Source organism: Rana temporaria, chromosome 1 (genome assembly GCF_905171775.1).
Source record: "Rana temporaria chromosome 1, aRanTem1.1, whole genome shotgun sequence".
Lineage (NCBI taxonomy): Eukaryota > Metazoa > Chordata > Amphibia > Anura > Ranidae > Rana > Rana temporaria.
The window spans coordinates 97,360,160-97,386,985 of NC_053489.1; the positions used below are offsets into that span (position 1 = coordinate 97,360,160).

The window sequence follows — 26,826 nt, forward strand, 5'->3', positions numbered from 1 at the left end:
AGTGCAGCCTTTTGTGCGGTGGCATTATCCCTTACCATCAGTAATAGCAGTAAGTTTAAAGTAGAATTCTGGGAATAACTAAACATGTCATTTATGATAGACTGCTGTGCTAATGCCAGGCTGCAAAACATATTACACTTGAGGCTGGGTTCACATATGTGTGGCCACGGTTTACAGCATGGGGTCCGGTGCAATTCAGGTCCTAATTTTTGCCCTAATTTGCACCTGAACCAGACCCAAAGACGCACAGGACCCTTCTGCAATCCGGATCAAAGGCGCTGCGGACCTGTGTGAACCGGCTCCATTGAGAGCTGGTCACACTTGCCTGTCATACGAATTGGATGTGGGGAAAGCCGCATCCAATTTTCATATCTGTGAACCCAGACTTAAAGACACAGCCCTGATTTGCTAGTCAGTTTGTAAATGAAGATGACAGAAAATGGTATACAGTGGAGGCACACCTCCTAAAGGAAAACTGTATTGAGAAAAACTAGGAGGCTTCCATTGTTGAGCTATGCTTCTTAAAATACTGGTTGCCTGGCTGTCATGTTTTTCGATATTATCTGAGCTAGACCTAGAATAAGTATGCACATCGAGACTTCTGACCTTCTTGATCTGTATACTTGCTCTAGAAGAGTAATTCAATATACTGAATCTAGTGGGTTAGCTTAAAGTGGATGTAAACCCTCCATACACCCAGTGAAGTGAACAGCCTCAGATGATACACAGGGATGACACCAATCTCCCTACATAGGTTTTACATGTATATCTGCTGTGTTCACATGTATATACTGTTTAGAAAGTTCAGATCATATTAGGATATTTTCTCTTCCTGGTTAATACATAGTGTGATGTCTGGGCATACAGCCAAGATAGCTAACATTGCCAGAGGCGGCTCTCTAATTAGGTAAATTAAGTGGCCGCCTAAGGCCTCACACTCACAGGGGCCTCGCGACCACCTAATTTGCCTGTGCTCGATCACTAATTTGGACTGACCAACTGGCTCCAGGGGCCATCTGTAAAAGGCGCACCGGGCGGACCGCAAGTAAATGTGGGGCCCTAAAGCAGCTGAGCTGCTCCTTCAGCCCATGCCGCTCACCTGGCCTTTCCACGTCTGACCAGCTGCCTATTTGGGTCAGGAGTCGGGCCAGGTGGCGGAAACTATCCAGATGCCCTGTGACTGTCTGTGAAGGGGAGGTAGGAGCTCCGGTGGATGGATCTCATCCCAGTGCTTGGCCGTCCGCACAGAGAGAAAGTGAGTGCCCGGACCTGTGTGCCTGGATAGGAGGAGTGGGGCCTCGTGTCTAAATTTTGCCTAAGGCCTCACAAAGCCTAGAGCTGCCTCTGAACATTACTGATTGGAGGAAAGGCACACACCCCCTCATCATAGACAGAGACTCTCAGAGGTGTTTTGTAATAGGACCTGCTCTCTGCTAATCTATTTTAGCAATCTCCCAAGACAGAAGATTCAGGCTGCTTTTGTCTAAAAAGTCTGAGAATTTGTCAGGAGTTTTCAAGAGTTCTCAGGCTGATTACAGAGGAACAGTTCAGGAGAGAGCTACGGGACTTAGCTCATTGAAGAGAGATAACAAAATACTGCAGATATAGGTGCCCAGCTCACATTTCATGAATTGGGTTTACATCCACTTTAACCTGCCTGGCGGTATTCCCGAGTCTGAGTCGGGGTTAGATTTTCCTGCTGCGAGCGGTAACCCTGAGTCGGACTCGGGCTTGCCTCGCTAGATCCACAGGCACTGTTTACTTACCTTGTCCCTGGATCCAGCAATGCCACCGCACTGTGTGAGCGAGCGGGACCTCGCTCGATTCACACAGCGTCCTCCTGTGCCGCCAATCTCCGTTCCCTGCGACGTTACGACGCACGGGGACGGAGAACGGCGCCAAATTCAAAAAAGTAAACAAACACATTACATACAGTATACTGTAATCTTATAGATTACAGTACTGTATGTAAAAAATACACACCCCCTTGTCCCTAGTGGTCTGCCCAGTGCCCTGCATGTTCTTTTATATAATAAAAATGTTTCTTTCTCCCTGCAAACTGTAGATTGTCCATAGCAACCAAAAGTGTCCCTTTATGTCAAAAATAGTTTTAGATCAGCTAAAAAACAGCGATAATAAATTATAATCACTTGCAGAATTGTGCGATAGCGATTTGTGGGGAAATTCGTCATAAAAAAAAAAAAATAATGACAGCGACAATTCTGCAACTGAGCAAATTTCTGTGATTTTGATTTGATTACATCATGGAATAATTTTTATTCAAATTATATTATTATTTGTTATAATTATTTGTAATTATTTATTATATTATAATTTATAATTTTGTTTTTAAAAAAAATGTCATACCAGGGATGCCTATTAGACTCTTGTTTGGTCAGATTTAAGTGAGTTATTTCTAAAAATTACAGACCTACAATATAAAACGCCAAATTTCCTTGCAAATAATGGTACCGCTTTCAGCATGTTTTTTCTGAAAGAATCATACCGCCAGGGAGGTTAACAGACAGTTAACAAGCATTTTTAGATGGCAGTCAGCAATGGCAGCCCCCTTAATTCATTAAGACAGGTTTACTTTGATGTCAGTAATTTATTTTCAGGATTCTCACTCAAGGTTCTCAGACTTCCATATCAGGGCTTTTCGTGAATGGACATGAGTAAGCTACAAAAACTGGAATGCCTAGTGGAATTGGTCATATTTGATGAGATCATGGGCTGATTTTTTGAGCTCTTTGAAGCTGTATGCAGGGATGGTGGTGGATGATAGATGGAAGAGATTGACTGGATGGTAGCGAACACAGCCCCTTAGCACCAATGCAGAAAACTATAGGATAGATGGCAGTGCAGTGCTACTATTATGACTATGAGTAAAACAAATCCAATAACGAGTTTAAAACACAATAATTTACACATATGTGAAAAAAGAAATTTTCTAAATATGTGATAACCCAAACATAGCCCAATCTTGGCCTGAGTAATCATATCACCATAAAGTGTCCTCACAAAAAGAATGTTGCTGTTAACTTCCAACTGTGATTTAGCAGAACATATTGACAATCAGCACATATAGTCAATATGTCAATATAGTCAATAACATATGGTCAATCAGTGGATATAGGGTTAGAATATCACCTCTCAGGAACAGTCATCAGAGATAGCTTTCCAACTGCCTCTTTTTAAAAATAGAGAAAGGAGACACAGGAGAGCCCCATAGCGTAATCCAGTGTAAACTGCTTTATTTAAAAATTGAAAACGACACACTTACATAGATAAAATCATCCGAACATGCATCGCTGTAATGCACATCCCATGGGCAAACAGGTCGGTGCAAGCTGGATGTCAGCTAGCATGCGTGATGATGTCTGTCCCTACACGTTTCGTCACAGATGATGTTGTCAGAGGACAGGCTATATGTTCAGATGATTATATCTATGTAAGATTTTATCTGCAAGATGACAGCAGCACTCTTTTTGTGAGGACTTTGTATGGGCACTATATGATAAGTTAGGTTAAGATTGGTCTATGTATGGGTTTATATGGCATATTTTGATGTCTTTTTTCACATATGTGTAAATTATTGTGCCGTTTCAAACTCGTCATTGGATTTGTTTTACTCATACTTATAATAGTAGCGCTGCACTACACTGTTAATATACTGTATTTATTGGCGTAACACCCACTTTTCCGCCCTAAAAATTGGTTGCAAAAAGTGTGTGCGTGTTATACGCCGATACTGCAATTTGGGCTGCCTCGGAGAGAACCGGAAGGGGGCGGGACGAGCGCCATCAGATTACATACATCGAGAATCTCCTGTTAACTCAGCGGCCCCTGTAATAGGAAGTCCTGTCTCCTGGGCTGGCGTTGGACCAGTGTTCTGTCTTTAATATAAGCCGGTCCAGGAGGCAGGACTTTGAATTAAAGAGGCGCTCATCCTGCCCCCCCTCCCTGAGATGGGCATTGATCAGGCTGCATTCATGGCAATGGGGTGGCTGCAGATGGGCATTATTAAGCTACATTGATGGGCAATTGTGAGGCTACAGATTTGCATTGATTAAGCTGCATTGATGGGAAATTGTGAAGCTGCAGATGGGCATTGATCAGGCTGCATTGATGGGCAATTTTGAGGCTGCAGATGGGCATTGATCAGGCTGCATTCATGGCAATGGGGTGGCTGCAGATGGGCATTATTAAGCTACATTGATGGGCAATTGTGAGGCTACAGATTTGCATTGATGGGAAATTGTGAAGCTGCAGATGAGCATTGATCAAGCTGCATTGATGGGCAATTTTGAGGCTGCAGATGGGCATTGATCAGGCTGCATTCATGGCAATGGGGTGGCTGCAGATGGGCATTAATCAAGCTACATTGATGGGCAATTGTGATGCTACAGATTGGCATTGATGGGAAATTGTGAGGCTGCAGATGGGCATTGATCAAGCTGCATTGATGAGCAATTTTGAGGCTGCAGATGGGAATTGATCAGGCTGCATTGATGGGCACTGACCTTTATTTTGCTTCAAAGTTCTTTATTTAAATTTTTTTTTTCCTGAAACTTCCCTCTTAAAATGAAGGTGCGTGTTATACGCCTGTGCGTGTTATATGCCGATAAATACGGTATTTTTGATTTAGTAACACAAGTTGTGTGCTAGCAACTTTCTGTTTTAGTGTCTCATCTAAGTGCAGTGAATTTTTTTTGTTTTTTATAGGATAGATGAGCCCTATAAGCATACAACTTAGGATATAAAAGAAAAGGCTGGTGGTGTCTAAGCAGACAATCTAATCAGAAAAGTATATGTATGCGACTTTTCCCTACCTCACTGGCACAATGCAATGTGAATCTTCTGCTGTATTAGTATATAGATATAACGTTTCCCTCCGCCATCAGTGATGTTTTTAATTTGCTGCAACTTTTCTCCATTCTGCACTTAAAGAAACAACGTATTATGCACCTAGCTACATGCAATACAAAAGGCACCGCATCTTCCTAATCATGGCTCCCTTCCTGTTAGGAAAATATGTAATAAGGCATTTGAGCAAAGGGAAAACTCTGCTATAGTCCCAGAACGGGGCCAACAAATGCAAGACTCTTGCCCTATGGTAGGGATGGCCTTGGCCTCCATATTCTCTACCTGCTGTCTATGTAATAGATGTTCTACCTATTTCATACTAATCTGTGTAAAGGGTGTTAGATTCAATATTTCATGACTGGTTGCTTCAGTAGCACCACCTAAACAGCATTTTGAGGCTGCCTGAATAAAAACACAAGGCTGAAGTTGGAACAGGAACAAGAATTGTGTCATGCTATTGCAAATAACAACCTATCTTCCTGAGTCACTGGTTTTACACCTATAATTGTAGCCCTGTATGCATAAAACAGATCAGTGGGAATTTAGGAAAGCTACCCCATTCATTCTTCCTTTCTCTACAAAACGTACCATATATATATATATATTTTATATATGTACCAAAAAGTGTGTACTGTAGCTGGCATTAACAATTTCAGAAGAAATTACGTAAAGTAAGAGTCAAAAGTACTGTGATAAGTCAAGCTTAAAAAAAAAAAAAAAAAAAAAAGGCGATACAGTTCTACAGTCCCAACTAATACTAAAACTGCAAAATTGTCTTTAGATTTCTGCTTGTGGATATCCGTAGCCAGTGTAAAATGTTGTAAAAACTTAGAAATAAGAGCATCCACCAGTTGATTATTCCCTTTGAGTTAAAGTCTGAGCCCTCCATGTGGGCATCAACGGGTGGCTTAGAACAAGTCTTCACTGTACAATTGTTCCATCCAGAGTTCCAAATACAGTTTTCCCTTATTCTGTAACACTCCACAAGGAAATGGTTCACAGTGCAGATAGGTCAAGAGGCTACAGAGCTTCCTTTATTTGTTGCAGTCAGATGGGTACCTGAGACTTTTACACTTTAACTCATCTAATGACTTCCAATACTTGTGGTTCTCAGTTAAGTGTTGTATGAGGTTTGGCAGATGTGCAAAAGCTGAAAATGAAGCAGACATTGAGATTAGTAACATTTACAGGAATCAGTGTCACTCATTAACTCACTGGATATCCATGGCGTTCAGGGCCGTCTTTAACCCCCCTGGCGGTATTCCCGAGTCTGACTCGGGGTGAGATTTTTATACCAAAAGCAGTAACCCCGAGTCAGACTTAAGCTCGCCTCGCTGCAGCCAGAGACAAAGTTACTTACCTTGTCTCTGGATCCAGCGATGCCACCGCGCTGTGTGAGCGAGCGGGACCTCGCTCGATTCACACAGCGTCCTCCTGTGCCGCCGAGTGGAGAACGGCGCCAAATTCAAAAAGGTAAACAAACACATTACATACAGTATACTGTAATCTTATAGATTACAGTACTGTATGTAAAAAATACACACCCCCCTTGTCCCTAGTGGTCTGCCCAGTGCCCTACATGTACTTTTATATAATAAAAACTGTTTTTTCTGCCTGAAAACTGTAGATTGTCCATAGCAACCAAAAGTGTCCCTTTATGTCAAAAATGGTTTTGGAGCAGCTAAAAAACAGCGATAATAAATTAGAATCACTTGCAGAATTGAGCGATAGCGATTTGTGGGGAAATTCGTCATAAAAAAATAAAAATAATGACAGCGACAATTCTGCAACTGAGCAAATTTCAGTGATTTTGAGTTGATTACATTATTGAATAATTTTTATTAGAATTATATTATTATTTGTTATAATTATTTATAATTATTTATTATATTATAATTTATAATTTTGTTTTAAAAAAAAGTCATACCCGGGATGCCTACTAGACTCTTGTTTGGACAGATTTAAGTGAGTTATTCCTAAAAATTACAGGCCTACAATATAAAACGCCAAATTTCCTTGCAAATAATGGTACCGCTTTCAGCACCTTTTTTCTGAAATAATCATACCGCCAGGGAGGTTGATGTTGATTGGACCCTGGGCAAAAATCCCCCCCCCCCCATGCAATTTTGCTCTCCACTTGCTCTGAGACATACAATAAATATCAGCTTTTCTTAAAATCATTTTACTGTGTCAGATCAGGTAGTGATTGCGATTGGTTGCCAGAGGTTACAGCCAGGGACGGACTGACCAGAGGGCCCCATGCCACTAGGGGGCCCCATCAGGGTTGCCAGGCTCAGTAAAACCAGGGACAGTATGTAAAAATCTATGGGTTTACATCTGTCCCTGATATGTCTGAAACCGACATGCTTTTGATGTGAAAATCCAGAGATTTTGTGCCAGATTCACATCTTTAGATCCGCGTAACCTATGTGATTTAAGATCCGCCGCCACAAGTTTTTGAGGCAAGTGGGTAATTCACAAAGCACTTACCTCAAAACTTGCGGCGGCGTATCGTAAATCCCCCGGCGGAATTCAAATTCCGCGGCTAGGGGGAGTGTACTATTCAAATCAGGCGCGTTCCCGCGCCGATCGAATAGCGCATGCGCCGTCCGCAAATTTACCCAGCGTGCATTGAGCTAAATGACGTCGCAAGGACGTCATTGGTTTCAACGTAAATGGCGTCCAGCCCCATTCACGGACGAGTTACGCAAACGACGTAAAAATTTTAAATCGCAACGTGGGAACGACGGCCATACTTAACATTGGCTGCGCCTCATAGACCCAGGGGTAACTATCCGCCGGAAAAAGCCGAACGCAAACGACGTAAAAAAAAAAGCGCCGGGCGGTCGTTCATTTCAGAATCGGCGTATCTCCTGATTTGCATATTCGTCGCATAAATAAACCGAAACGCCACCTAGCGGCCGGCCTGGAATTTCAGCCTAAGATCCGACGGTGTAACACAGTTACACCTGTCGGATCTTAGGCATATCTATGCGTAACCGATTCTATGAATCAGACGCATAGATACGACCGACGAAACTCAGAGATACGACGATGTATCAGGAGATACACCGTCGTATCTCTATGTGAATCTGGCCCTTTAGCTGCCCCGCCTCTGCACTGCCTCCTGGCGTGGTGGCCATCTGTAAGCCCAGGGGCCCCATGAGTTGTCAGTCCGCCCCTGGTTACAGCATATCATTACTACTTACTTGCTGGTTGCTAGAGGTTACAGCACACATTACGGCTCAGTGATTAGTTGCTAGAGGTTATAGCACATGATTTCTTCTTGTTGATTGGTTGCTAGAGATTACTGTACAGTAATGCACATTATCTCTTCACTGCAGAGGGGCATGATATACAAATGAATGTCGCCTTTATTTACATATGAATGACGCCGGCCTCAGCTATTTACATATGAATGACGCCGGCCTCAGCTTTTCACATATGAATGGTGCCGCTATTTACATATGAATGCTCCTGTTATTTACACATGAATGATAGTCATTTACATGTTAACACAGGGTCTGCAGGTGAGTCATCTGTACGCAACAATTGGGCAGAGCATTAGTAGCAGCACTTCACACTGACATATCAGGACACAGCAAAGGACTAAACTTCAAGGGACAAGGAAATTTAAACTGGGATAGTTGGCAAAAAACGATCGTGCGTGGGGCCCATCGGACTTTTTTCCATCGGTGTAAAAAAAATAGAACATGTTTTAAATTTTTACGATGGAAAAAAAACGATAGAAATTCCGATCGTCTGTGTGGAACTCCATCGGAGAAAAATCCACGCATGCTCAGAATCAAGTCGACGCATGCTCGGAAGCATTGAACTTTTTTTCGGCTCGTCGTAGTGTTTTACGACACCACGTTTTGGACGGTCAGAATTTAGTCCGATAGTGTGTAGGCAAGACTGATGAAAGTCAGCTTCATCGGAATTCCGACGGAAAATTCCATCGGATTTTATTCCATCGGAAATCCGATCGTGTGTACGTGGCATGAGACAGCTGCTGTGGGCCCCACAACAAGGACAGGGCCCAGGGCAGCTTCCCCTTTTTCCCTGCCTTAAAGATGGCCCTGATGGTGTTTGTGGCAATGAATCATTCTCGTGACATAAGAGTTAATTTACTAAAGGCAAATAGGCTGTTTACTTTGTAAGGTTTTTTTTGTTCCTGTAGCTTAGTGAAAGTGGTGAAAAGTCACTTTTCAAAAAATACCCAATGACATACAAGGATTTTTTTTTTTTAAGTATTTTTGTTTGCACATGATTGGGTGATGGAAGTCGGCAGAGTTTCACCTCATTCACTAAGCCAAGGGAAAATTCTCTTGCAGAGTGAAAAGCCTATAAAACCTTTAGTAAATTAACCCCATAATGTACAGTACCACAAGCACAGTACTATTTAACCGCTTGCCGACCGTATAACTATACGGCAGGTCTCTTGCGCAGGATCACTTCTCAGTACGTGATTGTGCACTTCCGGGTCTGGGGCGCTGCCGCAGTCTCGATGTCCACCGGCACCCCCCACCCATTAGGCAGAGAGCCATAACGGTGATCTGGCTATGTAAACAAGGCAGATCGCTGTTCTGTCACTAGGGAAGGCATTGAGCCTGTGTTCCTACAAAGCTGGAACATGGATCAATGCCTTTGCCTATTCAAAGCACCTCCCCCAACAGCACACAAGCGCTGTCTATGCTAATAGTTAACCCTTTGATCACCCCTGATGTTAACCCCTTCCCAGCCAGTGTCATTAGTACAGTGACAGTGCATATTTTTTTAGCACTAATCACTGTATTAGTGTCTCTGGTCCCTCAAAAGTGTAACATTTTCTGCAATATCGGAGCTAGAAGTCGCTGATCCTTGCCATTACTGGTAAAAAATAAATACAAATATAACCCATAGTTTGTAGACGCTATAGCTTTTGTGCAAGCCAATCAATATACGGTTATTAGGATTTTTTGTTACCAGAATACATATTGGCCCAAATTGATTAAGAAATTCGATTTTAATTTTTTTTTTTTAGATATGTTTTATAGCAGAAAGTAAAAAATGTTGTTTTTTTCAAAATTGTCAGTCTTTTTTTTGTTTATAGCGCAAAAAAAGAAAAAACACAGAGGTGATCAAATACCACCAAAAGAAAGCTCTATGTGTGGAGAAAAAGGACATAAATTGTATTTGGGTACAGCGTCGCACGACCGCACAATTGTCAGTTAAAATAACACAGTGCTGTATTACAAAAATGGCCTGGTCATCGAGGGGGGTAAATCTTTCGGAGTTCAAGTGGTTAAACAAAAAATTGTTCTGTTTGGTAACTCAAAGAAAATTAGAAAATCATGTCTTACCATCCCACGCATCAAACATATCCGTTATAAAATAATCTATAAATGATATTTGGGATTTAGGTATGCTACATGTGTTTCGGTCAAATACTGGCATCACCACTGGCAAACTTTGTCTTTTTTCTTCATCAGTCTGTAAAAAAAATAAAAAAATAGTTTTTCACATTGAAAAGGCTTTAAACTTAGTGTTTTATATGCGGCATCAACGTGCCACAAGTACAAATAATGATACAAAAATATATACTTTTTAATTTAAAGGATAGCACCCCACCTTTACCATAATAAACATACTTTCAATCCTGAAATCTTCTGCCCGGTTATATGACGCCATGGTTCGGTTCTTCTTCTTCCTCCTGCAGAGGGCGGTCCTGAATGCTTCAGAGAATAGTACCATGCACCCCCAAGGGTATTTATCCATACCCCCCTGGGCTCACAGAAAGTGATCTGACCGGCACAGGGGATCATTCATCCTGGAATAGGACCAGTGCTGGATCCCAGAGTCTGGATATGGCATAATATTTTGCAGGGCAATTATTATTATTTTAATCTAAAGCTGGAGTGAATGTGCACAAAGGTAAGGCCCCGTACACACGACCGAGTTTCTCGGCAGAATTCTGCCAGAAACTCGGTTCAGAGCTGAATTCTGCCGAGAAACCCGGCCGTGTGTACACTTTCGGCCGTGGAAGCCGACGAGGACCTCGGCGAGGAAATAGAGAACATGTTCTCTATTTCCTCGTTGTTCTATGAGAGAACTCGGCCCGCCAAGCTCCTCGGCGGGTCCAGGACTGAACATGCCGAGGAACTCGATGTGTTTGGCACGTCGAGTTCCTCGGCCGTGTGTACGGGGCCTAAGGCCGCGTACACACGATCCGTCCATCCGATGAGAACGCTGGCACAACGTAGGAAGCGAGTGCTTTGTAAATACTGCACTTGCCTCTCAGGCCCCGTACACACGACCAAACATGTATGCTGAAACTGGTCCGCGGGCCAGTTTCAGCATACATGTTCGGTCGTGTGTAGGCGCGAGCGGGCCGAATTCCAGCAAACATTTGCCCGCCGGGCCTTTTCCCAGCGGGCAAATATTCCTGGACGTGTTTTAAAACCGTCCGCTGGAATCCTGCCCGCTCGGACATGTACGGTCGTCAGTACAGACCTACCGTACATGTCCGAGCGCCCGCCGTCCCTCGCATGCGTCGAATGACTTCGAAGCATGCGTGGAAGCCTTTAAATGGCAGGCCCGCCCACGTCGCCGTGTCATCGTCGCGGCGACGCGGACACGCCCCGCGTAGTGTTTACGCGCGGACTTCTGTACGATGGTTAGTACAACCATCGTACAGAAGCCCTCTGGCAGGCATGTACGGTGAAAACGGTCCGACGGACCGCTTTCATCGTACATGTTTGCTCGTGTGTACCGGGCCTTAGAGTTACGTCGGTGTAGCGCATATGAGATGCACTACGCCAGCACAAAGATGCGCCGATCTACGTGAATCCGCCTAATAGTCTTTCCAAAACATCATTATTTCTGTTAGTCGATAGTTCGACCAACTTCTGTGATACGGGAACAGCCATAGATAGATTGAAATTCGATTGGCCCCTGCTGAACTGGCTGAATTTCTATGTATCTATGAGCAGCTTTACATTGGCTGTGATAGATACTCTTCTCTCAGACACACTGACAATACACAAATTGATTTTCTTACATGCTAATTTCATGGCAATTTCAGTCATACCAACCTGAGCAAAATACTCCTCCGAGATCCTCCCGGCCCATTCTATACATAATTCCAGAGGTCGGCAGGGGTTAGCTACATCTGCACATTTAATCATCATGCGTTTGATGAGTACACGATTCTCAGGAGAGTTTCTGATGCTAGGAGAGCATTCACAGTCACTGCCCTCGCTCTGCAAACACAAGTGTTACAAGAACTGTGTAAAGAACAAAACTACAAATCTACTGTAAAACTGTACCACTAAATACTGCTAAATCTACGTACATTTAGCATACTTCCCAACATTTAAAAAATTCAATGCGGGACATTCTTTACATTTGTCTGTCATTTAAGTTGTTGAGCGGGGGGTCGGATTGAAGTTGTTAAGGGTTAAGGGGGGGGGGGCGGATCAAAGTTGTTGAGCGGTGGGGGGCCATGGGTCGGATCGAGGTTGTTGAGCATGGGGGGGGGGGGCGCGGGTTGGATTAAAGTTGTTGAGGGGGGGGGGGGGGGGTCGGATCGAAGTTGTCTCTTACCTGTGCACAACTGTGCATGTCGCCTATCAGACCGTTGAGCGGGGGTGCCGCAGGTCGGATCGGGTGCCGCTGCTCAAGTTGTCTCACAGCTGTGCATGTCTCCCCTCAGACCACATGCTCCTCCTTCTTGCACAGCTTCGTGTGCGGGAAAATTAACCCGTTCGCGGGACTACGGGAGGATGCAGCATGTGCAGGAAATTCCCGCAGAATCCGTGCTGGTTGGGAGGAATGCATTTAGGCCTCATGCACACTGTGCGTTTAGCCCCGCAAACTGAAAGAGCAAAAAGAGGGACCACCAGCCTATCACACTGCCTTTATATACCATTTATTATTATATTGATTGAATTAAAATAAATATTATGCTCACAAACCAACGTGTTAACAAGCTATTCAGTTTAATCCAGAACTAGAAACGGTTTAGGGGAGCCAACATTTTGTCTCTGATGTAGAGGGGACTCCCCTTGACATGTGTCAGCCTTTGTAGACCTGAGTGGCTACTTCCTGCATTAAGAAGTCTGTAAAGTGGATCTGGTTCTGAAATAAATTGATGAGCTTGTTAACGCATTGGTTTGTGAATAGGGGTGCAATGGATCAAAAAACTCACGGTACGGATCGTTCCTCGGATCAGAGTCATGGATCGGATCATTTTTCGGATCACCACCATATATAGTCCCAACTGTAATATCCACGTCATCTGCCTCACTGTAATATCCATGTCATAACCCCCACTGTAATATCCACATCTCCTCACTGTAATATTCACATCTCTCCCCCCACTTTAATATCCACATTTCTCCCCCCACTGTAATATCCACATTTCTCCCCCCACTGTAATATCCACATTTCTCCCCCCCACTGTAATATCCATATCTCCTCACTGTAATATTCACATCTCTCCCCCCACTGTAATATCCACATTTCTCCCCCCACTGTAATATCCACATTTCTCCCCCCACTGTAATATCCACATTTCTCCCCCCACTGTAATATCCACATTTCTCCCCCCACTGTAATATCCACATTTCTCCCCCCCACTGTAATATCCATATCTCCTCACTGTAATATTCACATCTCTCCCCCCACTGTAATATCCACATTTCTCCCCCCCACTGTAATATCCACATCTCCTCACTGTAATATTCACATCTCCCCCCCCCCCCACTGTAATATCCATATTTCTCCCCCCCACTGTAATATCCACATCTCCTCACTGTAATATTCACATCTCTCCCCCCACTGTAATATCCACATCCCCCCCCCCCCCCCCCTGTAATATCCACATCTCCTCACTGTAATATTCACATCTCTCCCCCCACTGTAATATCCACATCCCCCTACTGTAATATCCACATCTCCTCACTGTAATATCCACATCATCTCCCCACTGTAATATCCACACCCCCCAGTCAGCACGCCACTCTGGGGAGCTCACCTAGGCCGCCGCCGCCGCTCCGGAGCTAGACCGAACCCGCAAATCGCGTGGTGTGCCAACCGGTTCGGATCACGAATCAATGATGATCCGTTGCACCCTTATTTGTGAGTATAATATTTGTTTTTATTCATCAATAAATGATATATAGAGGTAATGTGCTAGGCCGGTGTGCCCTCTTTTTGTTCTTTCAGTGTATTGGGACTTTCCCAATCCTAAGAGGGCAGCCAAACATGGTGGCATTTCATGCTTCTAAAGTGATAATGAAAATCAACTGTTTTCTGAGCATCAGGCCTTGTACTCACGACCGGATCTGTGCGCTGGAAACTGTCTGCCCGACAGTTTCCGGCGTACAAGGCTGATTTGTGTTTGGTTCCGCTGGCGTGTACACACCAGCGGACCAAATTACCGTCGTACCGGAACGCGTGCACGTAAACTACGTACGACGTCACTATAAAGGGGAAGACCAAACTTAATGGCGCCGCCCTCTGTTCCTCTTTTGCTAGTTACGGGTTTGCTCGTGTTAGTGAAGGTTTGGTTAGAGCTGATTCGCGCTTCTCGGTCTCCAGGCTTTGACAGCGTGTATTCACGGGTTCAGTGCGTGTGCTTGCGGTAACGTAGTTGTCATTCGGCTATAGGCTAGCAGGTTGTTTCTGCTTTAGCAGTTGCATCCTGTGCGCTCGTATCTGTTTGTCACGCGTTTGTCGCAGGTAGTGCTGGATTTGCGAGTGCTTTCTGTTTCAGTGTGTTCTTGACTGACCAGCCGGCCGGTTTGAAGCCATGATGGAGCAGCAGCGTCAATTTTCGCGAGTTGGTGCTGTTTATGGGATGGCTGCTGGATATGTTCATTTGTCCAGTACTTTGGCCAGAAACAGGGGGCGGAGGCGTTTCTGGACCAAGAATTGGTTGCGCCAGCGTGACCAGTTCTCACATATGCCTCTGCTTAGGGAACTCCAGGAGAATAATCCTAATGACTTTAGGAATTTTCTCCGCATGACGGACCCCGTATTCAACAGTCTGCTGGAACTTCTGTCCCCCTATATCACGAGGCAGGACACTGTGATGCGCCAAGCCATCACGGCCGAGCAGAGGCTTATTGCCACGTTGCGGTACCTGGCGACTGGGAGGAGCCTGCAGGACCTCAAGTTCTCGACAGGCATCTCTCCGCAGGCGCTTGGGGTCATCATACCGGACACGTGTGCTGCCATCATCAAAGTTATGCATGAGGAGTATATTAAGGTAAGTTTCCTGGCTGTAATAATGTGGCCAACTAACTTTATTTTTAATTTCCCAGATATGCTGTGTGTTTAACTAACGTTACCTTTTCTCCCTATGCATGTTGATATCAGCTTTTACATGTTTTTTTCTTGACCTACCTGCATATTTGTCCCTTACCCAATATTAACCTGTCCAGCATGCTATCCTAGGGACAAACCCACCTTGCCATTTTTGAAAACAGGACTTTTTGGTTTTTGTGTCCCCCCCCCCCCCCCCCCCCTTCAAACTTTTATTGTCCCCATCAGAGGGCTGTGGAGTCTCTTAATGAAGTGGCCCTATATATTTAATTTCCCAAATTCTCCATGCACATTTTTCAAATGCAATTTTAATACTGTGAACTGTCACAAGGATGCTTGTAGGATGTTTTTGTTACAAAGTACTAAATCTCTTTTTTTGTTTGTCCCCACAGCTACCCTCCACACCACAGGAATGGCAGTCTGTGGCTTCCCAATTTGCCCAGCGGTGGGATTTTCCAAACTGCGGTGGAGCAATAGATGGGAAACACGTCCGCATTGTGCCCCCACCCCGCTCGGGGTCCTACTATTATAATTACAAGGGTTATCATAGTATTGTGTTGATGGCGGTGGTGTCGGCACAGTATGAGTTTCTATATGTGGACGTGGGGAAGAACGGCCGGATGTCTGATGGGGGAGTGTTCGCACGGACTGATTTCTATGATCGTCTCCAAGCTGGTGGTCTGGCATTGCCACCAGATGAAGATAATGTGGAAGGACTTCCGTTTGTGTTCCTAGCGGACGAGGCTTTCGGGCTTGGTCCTCACCTCATGCGGCCTTTTCCCCAGAGGACCCTCACCTCAGAGAGGAGTGTGTTTAATTTTCGGTTGGCCAGGGCTCGGAGGGTAGTCGAGAATGCCTTTGGGATACTCACCAACCGGTTCCGCCTGTTCAGGACATCGATACATCTGGCGGAATATAAATTGGACACCGTTGTATTTGCCTGCTGCATTTTGCACAACTTTTTACGCAGGCACTCCCAGACGTACCTACCCGACATCGGTTCTGAGGCAAGACTACCCTCAGATCCCCTTCCCGGGCTGGACACTGGTCGCGCTGGCTTGGCCCCCCAATCAGCTCGTGAGGTACGCGACAAATATGTTGAGTACTTCATGGGTCGGGGGGCCATTGCTATGCCAGATCATATTTCTTTCTAATTCGGCCCCCAAAGAAAGGAATATTCTCAAAAATAATAAATAATTAGACCATTGGACTTTATACAGTTGTTTGTCATTAATGCTTTTTCTCTTTTTCTGTCTTCCTGGTTCTCTAACTAACGTCTTCAATTGTAATGCATAATTGATTTCTCCACTTTTAGTAACTAACCACATTTTGCACAGTATTCACTCATCTACAAACAGGGTATTGAGTCTAGAAATAAGAAGCAACTCCATTTGTAAATTTTGAGGTCAAGTATTTTAATTTTTGCTTGTTCATGACCCCAAAAATTATTTTATATTTTTTTCATTACTCCCTGCTTTTGTACTTAGGAGTCTACAAAATTTTTTTTTTTTTTTTTTTTTTTTTTTTTCAGGTAATTCAACCAAAAATATTATGCAGATTATACATTTATTAACAAGTTCACATTTTTGTTTATCAAATATAGTTAGATTTATTGTTTACATATATATATATATATATAGACTATTTTTGGTGGGGTGTTTACCGCCTTAATTTTTTTTTTTGGCATATTTTTTAGGCACAAAAACCAATATTTTTTTAAGCATTTTTTTTGTTTTTGGTGTGTTTTTCAAAAAGTAAATTTTTTGGTGAGATTTTGGAGTCAAATCTCGACTTCACTAAATTCAGTGATTAGAGAGATTTATAATTCTATATATATATATTTTAAATTTTTTGGCGTTGTTTATTCTTTATGGTCTAAACTTTATAGTATCCCAAAATGTTCAACATGGTCAAAAAGTAACAAAATCCAATTCAAAAAATATAAAAACTCACAACAGCAGTCAGTCATGGTGTGCTTTCACACTGGAACACGCCAAAATTGGAAGATACACACATTCAGTGCAAACTCGCCAAATGTCATTGGTTCAACAGACAAATGGCCACATGTGCTATCTGACATCATGGGTGATCAATGTCTGTGTTCTGTGGGAGCAAACCCTTCCTCTCAACTACTTGAGGATGGAGGAGGGGGTTGGACCCACAAAGCACAGACATTAGATATTCTGTGATGGCAGATAGCACATGTTGGCACACTGTGTGTGTATCTTCAAATTTTGGCGTATTCATTATTAAAACTGTAAAAATGTTTGTGGGGGCGGGGGATGGGCGGGGGGTGTTTCAGTCTTTGACACGGCCCATCATGTCAATAATGTTTTTAAAATTAGATTCGATGACCATCATTCTTTGCCGCATATTGTCCATTTCCGTGCAGCATTCCAAAAGGACATTTGTTAAATTCTCTTCCATGACAACCATCCTTTCACGCATATTGTGCATTTCAGTGCTGCACTCCATTACCTGCTGAATAATTATAGCAGCACTTGCACGTGAAAATATTGGCACACCATCCTCCTCCCCTAAAAAAATAAAAAAAATTGGCATTTACAACATTATTTTTCGATGAGGCCTATCTACATATGTTTTTTGGAATCAAGCTAGGGTGACACTGACCTGATGGGCTTCTCCTTTCCACCTCTTCGACATCTTCTATCACTCCTCCTTCTTCCACCACCTCCCCATCATCTTCTATCACTCCTCCTTCTTCCACCACTTCCCCATCATCTTCGACTCCTCCTTCATCCATCAATCCACCTTCTTTCAATTCGCCAAATTGTTCTTCCGCCACTTGCCCTTCATCTGCTATAACTTCTAAGTCCAAAATTACTTCTTCCTCCTCTCTTCCTTCCTCCTTTCTTCCTTCCTCCTCTCCTTCCACATCCTCTTCTCCTTCCACATCCTCTTCTCCTTCCACATCCTCTTCTCCTTCCACATCCTCCTCCTCCTCCACATGTTGAGATGGCAGATTTTGGCCTTGTCTGGCCCTCTCTGCCTCCTCCAAATGCTGGCGACTTCTTTCCCCTGAAATAAACCAAAAAAAATGTAGACTCATCAGCACACAGATATTGGAGAGCATAAATCGCACACATTGCTTAGAAGATGCTTTCATTTAGTTACTTTTATCTTTCACCAAACCTACATTTTGCAATTACTTCTATATGGCAAGCTCTGATCCTGCCCCTTTTTAGCAAAGTGACACACATGGATGTCCCCCCTAAACTGTATTTCTGGGAGACCCTACCAAAACCCATTTTTGATTTGGGGAGACACAGGTGCTCTGCATTGCAGATGTGAAAACATCTGCTTTATTACCACTGTTTTTAGAATGAATCCTGTTTGCCTTTCCCATTCTCATAATTTTATTTTCTAGAACTAGCTTTTACACAATGTTTACAAACAAAGTTTTTGGCCAGTGAGCCATGTCCAGGTGTGTTGTTCCTGGAATAACCGAGCCTTTCTGAGAAACTATGTGATGTTACGTTGTTTACTAAGAACACTATTTGTAAATATGTCGGTATTTAGGTCATAAAAAATAAATGACAACATGTCTTTAAAATTACAAGCAGGCCAAGGAGGCAGATGGTGAAATATACATGGCAACACATTATTGCAGACAATCACCCCCCCCCCCAACCCCAATATATATTTACTTACTTTTACGCAGAATTTTAAGTATTTTCTTCATCTGATGTGGCTCCCTCAATTTTAAGTCTGACCATCGTTTCCTCAGCTGTTCCTTGGACCTGGTGATCCCAAACATCCTCTGCATTCTCCTCGCCACCTTGTCCATAATATGTGCCTTTCGGCGGTTAGGGGTCTTGTATGGCCCTAATTCACCATCATAGTCCTTCTTTCGCATGATGTAAACTAACTCCACCATTTCCTGGAACCGCATATTAGTGGCTTTATATCTTCTTTGCCTTGATCGGGACGTCCCTGCCTCTGTCCCTTCACTTGTGGCATGAGAGCATCGTGCCCGCTCGTGTGACATCGCCATCTTTCCTTTCCCACAGAGATTATGGGCGTGGAAAAGATGAATTCTTACGCCATGGGCGGAGAAGAGGGCGGCGTTTAATACATACGCGGAGTGTAGAGAATGCAAACAACGTGTTTACGTCGGTTACGCGGAGAATCTTCGAGCGCATCCAGAACATACACAGTTAACGCCATATTTCCTAAACTCATTGATTAGGGGCCTCGCAAAGGTGACGAGGGCTGGTTTTAATAAATACGCGGAGTGTTTAAAAGGTGCACGCCGTGATTACGCATCTTACGCGGTAATTAGGCGAGCGTGAGAAACGAGGAGCGAGAGACAGGAAGGTAAGGAAATTAAAAATGTGATCAGCAGAGGCCTTGAAAATGTAGACACATGGGATGGGGGTTTGGGCTGTTGGTTGCACCCTTTTTAAGCTATTCTGTCTATGGGGTACCACAATGTTATTTTGGTATCCAAATGCTTTTGGACACCTCACAAAATAGAGATGTGAACAATGCTGTACCTCATTGACAAGTTTTTGAATGGTGTATTCAGATCAGGCAAAGTATTGTTCAAGTGTTGGTTGTACAGAGGTCATTAGGAAGTGTCTTTTATGTCATCCATTGTCAGGGGCATGAGATTTACACATGAAAGAGTGCCTAGATGAATACTGTCATTTGTAAGCATTGTTTATTTTTCTATATTAAAAATATTTACTGCAATGTTAACAATGGCTCTGCATCTAGCAAATCAATGTTTGGTACAAGCAATGCGGCCGAGCTGCCAATCATTGTTTAAACAAGAGAGACTGTGTTTGTCATTAGATATAGGTAATAAATTTGAAGACACATATTAGATCAAGGTCAACGCTAATCCTTTTGAATATTTATTTTTCTGTGGTTTATGTTTTTGGAATCTAGACTCAAAAAGAAATATAATTTTTCAAACAATTCAATGGACCTCCTACAAACCAAGGAAGCTATAGAGGCCTTACTCCAAAAATATCAGGAGACGCCCATCCTGTGGAATTCCAAACACGCATTATATTGCAATAAAGAGGTACGAGCGGCAGCACTAGAAGAGCTAGCAAACTATATGCAAACTTGGGTGCCAGGATGCACTGCCAACATGGTGAAGGATAAACTTGCCAACCTCAGAAGCACATACAGGAGAGCATACAAAGCTAATAAAAGCAAAAAATCGGGAGCAGCAGCAAGACAAGCAAAGGAACCCAAACTGTGGTATTATAAACAGATGGCTTTTTTGCGGGACGAAATGGAAGGCAGGAAAACGATGTCGAGTCTTTCTTCCAACCTTTCCTCCATGCTACCTTCCAGCGGACCTTCCCCAGATGACCACAGCCCTGCAGAGTCGGAGGAAGAGGGCCTGGCTGACAGAGATGCAGATCTGCCACCCTTCGATGAGGAGGTATAGTAGTTTCCTCTATATTTCTTGCGTAAATAATTCTTGGTGGATTAATGATTAGATATTGTAAAAAAAAAGCCAAGCTGGGAAAAAGCAAAAAAAAAGGTGTTCAGACAAATAGGTGTCAGAGATGACAACTGCAGGGGTCAGAAGTAGAGTGTATTCAAGTAATAATGAACAGAAAATACTAAACGAAAAACATGAAAATGAGTGTGGTTTTATTTAGCGAAATTGTAAAAAATGTCCTTTTTTTTGCACACAGGAAGAAGAGATCAGCCAGGAGGTGGCAGATCCTCAGGTGTCTGTCAGCCAGGAGGAGGCCGGGGTCAGTGGCAGCCAGGAGGAGGCCGGGGTCAGTGGCAGCCAGGAGGAGGCTGGGCCCAGTGGCCTGCAGCAGGTCCCCCCGGCCAGGAGAACCACCACCAGCCAGTCTTCTCCCCCCCAGGTGAGGCCATCAGGCCGAAGGAGGCAGTTGAGGCCTGTGGAGGAGGCAAGCCTCCGCATGATACAGGAGGCAAGCGCCATCATGAGGGCCCCCCTCAACCCCACAGAGGCCTTCAGTGCCTCATTGGCCCATGATTTAAATGAAGGGGAGGAGGACCAGAGAAGACTGGCAAAGGCCCTGATGAACCAGGTCCTTTGGTGGATGCAGAGGGGCCTGCTGACCCCAGAGACTGGGCTATGTGACCCGGCCCGGCTTGCGGAACACCATCCTCCTGCTGCCACATCGACCCCACCTGCAAGACCCCGTGTTAGATCCGCTGGAAGGCTGCCTGGAGGGAAGGCTGGAAAGAGGAGGAAACGTTGATTTTCTGCCTTCCATTTCCTTCCATATAAAGGACATCTTGTTTGTACTACCACAGTTTGGGTTCCTTTGTTTGTGTGCTGCTGCTTCATATTTTTGTGTTTGGCTCCTGAGGCTTGGAAGTTTATCCTTCACCATGTTGGAAATGCAAGTTTGCATATAGTTTGCTATCTATTCTAGTGCTGCCGTTCTTTTTATTTTTTGTGATGACATTTGCCTGAATAAAAGGCTTTTTGCTTTCATTTGAAAACATGTCTATTGTTTGTTATACTGTGGGGATTATTAGGCAGCAAACCTTTAATAAATATACAATGGGTAATTTACAAAGGACACACTCCTTGGGGGGGGGGGGACATTTGGTGTGCCAACATGGTTTAATATTCTCTAATGAAACACAAAAAATTTTTTTTAAAAAAAATATATAAAAAAAACATGTAAAAAAAAAATATTTTAAATGGTGACATAACTAGAAACAAAAAAAAAAAAAAAAAACATTCCTTTACAAAAATGACTACTATAAATTATGGAGGACCACCAACCAAAACACACGTCTGGCATAGAAAACATTATTAAAGGATTACATCACAAGCAAGAAATGTGACATTTCAGTATGGGACAACTCTATTGAAATTGCATCAGCAAGAGAACGGGGTTATTCTAGCAAGAGAAGAATTAATAAAACGAGGCAAGAAAATGTGGTTTAGTGCGCCTTTTTAAGACATTGTTCTCTTGCTAGAATAAAAGGTTTCTAATGACGAATGTGCCATATCCCAAACAAACGCGAGTTTTACCTGAACGAGCGCTCCCGTCTCCTCATTTGGACTGAGCATGCGCGGGGGTTTTTGTACGCTGCTTTTGTGTACAGACGACCGAACATGTCTGACGGACACGATTCCAGCAGACTGTTTTAAAGCAAGACCAGGAAACAGTTGTTCGTTGGAAAACGGTCTGGCCGACGATTGTTTGCTGGAATCCTGTACGTTACTGCCTACACACGAACGAACATGTCCGCTGAAACTGGTCCGCGGACCAGTTTCAGCAGACATGTTTGGTCGTGAGTACGGGGCCTTACACTTAAGTGCAGGAGGTTGTTCTAATTGTTAGCAATTAGCTCTGGTAAATGAGACCTCAGCATTTAGGTGGGGACAGAGGGGAAGGGGGAACCATCCAGCCCCGCAACCGGGAACTGACAGGCTGAAAGCTGCTGCGCCTTGCTGTTACTAGTGGGGCTGGACAGTATGCACAGACCGCTTGAGTTTCAGGAATTTGTCCCTGGGCGCATACTACGTTGCAGATAGAGAAAGGAGCTTAGTGGTGTGTTAGTGGGCGTCCTGACTCTCCTGCTCGCCCCCTCCCACCTCAAGAGAGGGGGCGAGCACGACACTCCACACCAGGGAGAAAGCCTTGCATTACTGTGTGGAGTTACAGACAGAAGAACAGGAAGTGAGGATTTCTCAGAAGAAATAATGACATTTAAAAGCAAAATCGAAGGATATGGTAATTGATGCAGGACTGCACTAAGGTCAAGGAAGCTATTTAGGAAAACATTTTTTTACCTTTACAACCCCTTTATGTCCTCGGTGTTCATAGTTATAATTCCCGGATTACCTCACCACTACACTCATACCTATCCTAGTACTCCAAAAATAATAACAACAAAAACAACATCCCCTAGACTGTTTTGTGGATAAAAAGTGAATGAGCCTGCTATGTGGTTGGCTGCGCGGCTGAAGTTAGGCTAGGTTCACATCACGATTTTTACATCCGATAATCGGACCGTTAAATCGGATGGAATCGTATATGACAAAATCGTATGTAATCGTATGTCAAAAATTTTCACTGATTCCTGATTTTAAGTAATGTCTGGCTTTCTGGGAAAAAGAAGATTCTTGAAGTTTCTAGCTCGTTCCAGTGTCTAGTGCGCATGCGTAATAAAAAATCGGGTACGATTTATCGGATAAAAACGCACAGTCATCCGATTTATTACGATTTTAGATTGACCACAATATAAAAAAAATCGGACACGATTTTAATACGATTTCAAATCAGGACCAAAAATCGTGGTCAACCACGATTTTTGATGCGATTTTAAATCGTATCAAATCTGATGCGGATCAAATCGGATGCACTTGGGGACCTACATTAATGAATGGAAGTGAATGGATACGTTTTGCCATACAGATTTGTACGATTTCAAACTGTGAAATCGTGAGAACAAGTAGGATGATAAAATCGTGGTGTGAATGCACCCTTAGGAAGACCTGGACAAGAAAATCCTGCGGCTCCTACAGGAGTAGCGCTACATACATAAAACAGAAGCCGAAAAATATTTCCTCCCAATTTCTTACATTTGAGTTGGTCTCCTCAGCTGCAATGGGTTTGTTGATGCTGTTTACAAACTTGTTCACGTGTTCAAAATGCCTGGTCATCTCTGTGGCTAGTACCATGTCAATTATGGCTTGTCGAAGTGTTCGATACTGGGTCCTAAACAGAAGAGGCCATGTTATTTGCGTAAAATCAAAATTAGGGTTTATATGATGCCTATACATTTTTTTACCTTAATGCAAAGAATGCATTAACCTCCCTGGCGGTACGATTCTTTCAGATCTTTGGTGCTAAAAGCAGTACAAATATTTTGCATGGAAATTTGGCGTTTGTTATAGTAGGCCTGTAATTCTTAGAAATAACAAACTTGGCGGTATTCCCGAGTCTGGCTCGGGGTAAGATTTCAATACCAAAAGCGGTAATCCCCGAGCCAGACTCGGGGCCGCCTCGCAGCATCCACAGGCACAATACTTACCTTGTTCCTGGATCCTGCGATGCATCCCCACTGTGTGAGCGAGCGGCGTCCTCGCTCGATCCACACAGTGCCTGTGTGCCGCCGATCTCCGTTCCCTGCAACGTTACGACGCACGGGGGCGGAGAATGGCGCCAAATTAAAAAAAGTAAATAAACACATTACATACAGTATACTGTAATCTTACAGATTACAGTACTGTATGTAAAAAATACACCCCCTTTGTCCCTAGTGGTCTGTCCAGTGTTCTGCATGTACTTTTATGATGGAAAAGAGTACCGCTCCAAGCCCTGTGACCTATGCTGTGCTCCCGCCCTGTAGTACTGACATGTGCAGACTCTGCGCTGATCCGTGGAAAAAGAAATGTTCCTGGACTGCCGCACTCTGATAGGCGACAACAAAATGAACAAAGGATAAAATCCAAAGCTGTATAACATCCAAAAATTCATGCAACACTGCAATCAATGGTAGAAAGTGGACATAGGGGACAAAAAAGCTAACATGTTTCACATCATGGATAGATGCTTAGTCATAGCTGGGTTGTGTTCTGCATGTACTTTTATATAATAAAAACAGTTCTTTCTGCCTGCAAACTGTAGATTGTCCATAGCAACCAAAAGTGTCCCTTTATGTCAAAAGTGATTTTAGAGCAGCTAGAAAACAGCGATAATAAATTATAATCACTTGCAGAATTGAGCGATAGCGATTTGTGGGGAAATTCGTCATAAAAAAATAAAAGTAACAGCGACAATTCTGCAACTGAGCAGATTTCAGTGTTTTTGATTTGATTACATTATTGAATAATTTTTATTATAATTACATTATTATTTGTTATAATTATTTATTATATTATAATTTATGATTTTGTGTTTCAAACTTTATCATACCCGGGATGTCTACTAGACTCTTGTTTGGACAGATTTAAGTGAGTTATTCCTAAGAATTACTGGCCTACAATATAAAACGCCAAATTTCCATGCAAAATAATTGTACCGCGTTTGGTACAAAATTCCAGACATAATCATACCGCCAGGGAGGTTAAATCTGTCCAAACAAGAGTCTAGTAGACATCCCGGGTATGATAAAGTTTAAAACACAAAGTCATAAATTATAATATAATAAATAACTATAAATAATTTTAACAAATGTAGCGGGGTCACCCTGTCAGAGTCCAGTGACAGGCCATCCCCGCTGGAACTTTATTCACGCCTGTAAATATGTATGATACCTTTTTGAAAGTTATGCATTGTGGGACTACAAGTAGCAGGAGATATGGACTCCATAGACTCTTAGGAGAAACAGACTACGCCCCTTGCAATGCCCCGTCCCCCTGGAGTATGTGACAGCTCTGTTCAGCCACTCAGAATGGACTTGGAAAGTTATTTAAGGAAAGGGAGGGGCTGATCTCTCTCTCTTGGACTCAGCAGTGCTGCTAGGCCAGAAGCCTGGGCCTAAATTCACCGAGAGACCAGCCATTCAGAAGGAAGCAAGACTTCAGTATCCAGCCCTTGTTCCCAGGGATCGGAAAGGCAAGCCAGCTGACAACTGAAACAGGGGAAAACCCTCATCCAGGATCCTTGTGCTGTGAAGCAGTGATTTATCAACACATCTTCTGAGAAGAACTCAAGTGGATCGGCTTGTCGGGTGAGAGAGCACATGCTCAGCTTCTGACTCTCTATTTAGTACAAACACCTAGTGCCAACTCACAGGCCACAGACATGTGCTCGGCCTCTAGCTGAAGCTTAGAGGTTTAGTTAACTGTTTAAGTGTTTACAGAAGTGACTGACGCTGATGAGTGATCAGTTCACCAACGTTGTTGCTTCAGATACTTTATTGGTGCCGTTACCCTTCACGGATTGCCGCTTGTGGATTAATGTGCACCTACCGGCCGTGACGTGATATTTACTGTTCCGCAGAACTGCCCACTAGGGGCGCTCGCGAGCATAGACTGCCTGCTTAGTTTAAATGAATGGTACCATTCCTAGGTTTAACTATCTCTTATTTACTCTAAAAGTCTGATTCTTGCAAGGACCCTTGCGAATCAGACCGTGTCATTATTTGCCAGTTGTGTTTATGTATAAAACCTATGCCTTTCTCCTTAAGTTTCTATACAGTAAACTTACTCCCTTATATTTAAATATATTCACTGTGTGGAGTGTATTTTCTTGTCTGGAGGGACCGTCCACAACAGCAGGTAATTCATTGTTATATTGTCACTGCATATTGTATGCTTGCTATTGTGACCCCAGCCCAGCAGAGGTCACAATATCCCACTTACCAGACTTCTGATGTGTCAAGGGAGGGTTTGAGCTAGTTAAACAGGGGTGAGCTGAGCCAAAGGAGTGTAGGACCCAAATCAACCAGCTTCGGGGGTAGCGCTACACAAATAATAATGTAATTATAATAAAAATTATTCAATAATGTAATCAAATCAAAAACACTGAAATTTTCTCAGTTGCAGAATTGTCGCTGTCATTACTTTCAGTGTTTGATGATGAATGTCCACACATATTGCAATCGCTCAATTCTGCAAGTGATTATAATTTATTATCGCTGTTTTCTAGCTGGTCTAAAACCACTTTTGACATAAAGGGACAGTTTTTGGTTGCTATGGACAATCTACAGTTTCCA

General features: G+C 43.3%; 1 protein-coding gene across 2 annotated transcripts in view; it reads right to left on the reverse strand.

The window, feature by feature from the left end:
• Positions 1–4,571: 4,571 nt before the first annotated feature.
• PDE8B (phosphodiesterase 8B) overlaps positions 4,572–26,826 on the reverse strand; it is a 120,724-nt gene continuing 98,469 nt past the window's right edge. For both annotated transcript variants that reach the window (XM_040340900.1, XM_040340909.1), the window contains 4 exons: positions 23,747–23,882; positions 11,940–12,107; positions 10,209–10,338; positions 4,572–6,016 (listed from right to left, as the gene is read on the reverse strand). In XM_040340900.1, the coding sequence (XP_040196834.1) occupies positions 5,901–6,016; positions 10,209–10,338; positions 11,940–12,107; positions 23,747–23,882 (550 nt within the window). In that variant the 3' untranslated portion in view covers positions 4,572–5,900. The remainder of the gene's footprint in view (positions 6,017–10,208; positions 10,339–11,939; positions 12,108–23,746; positions 23,883–26,826) is intronic.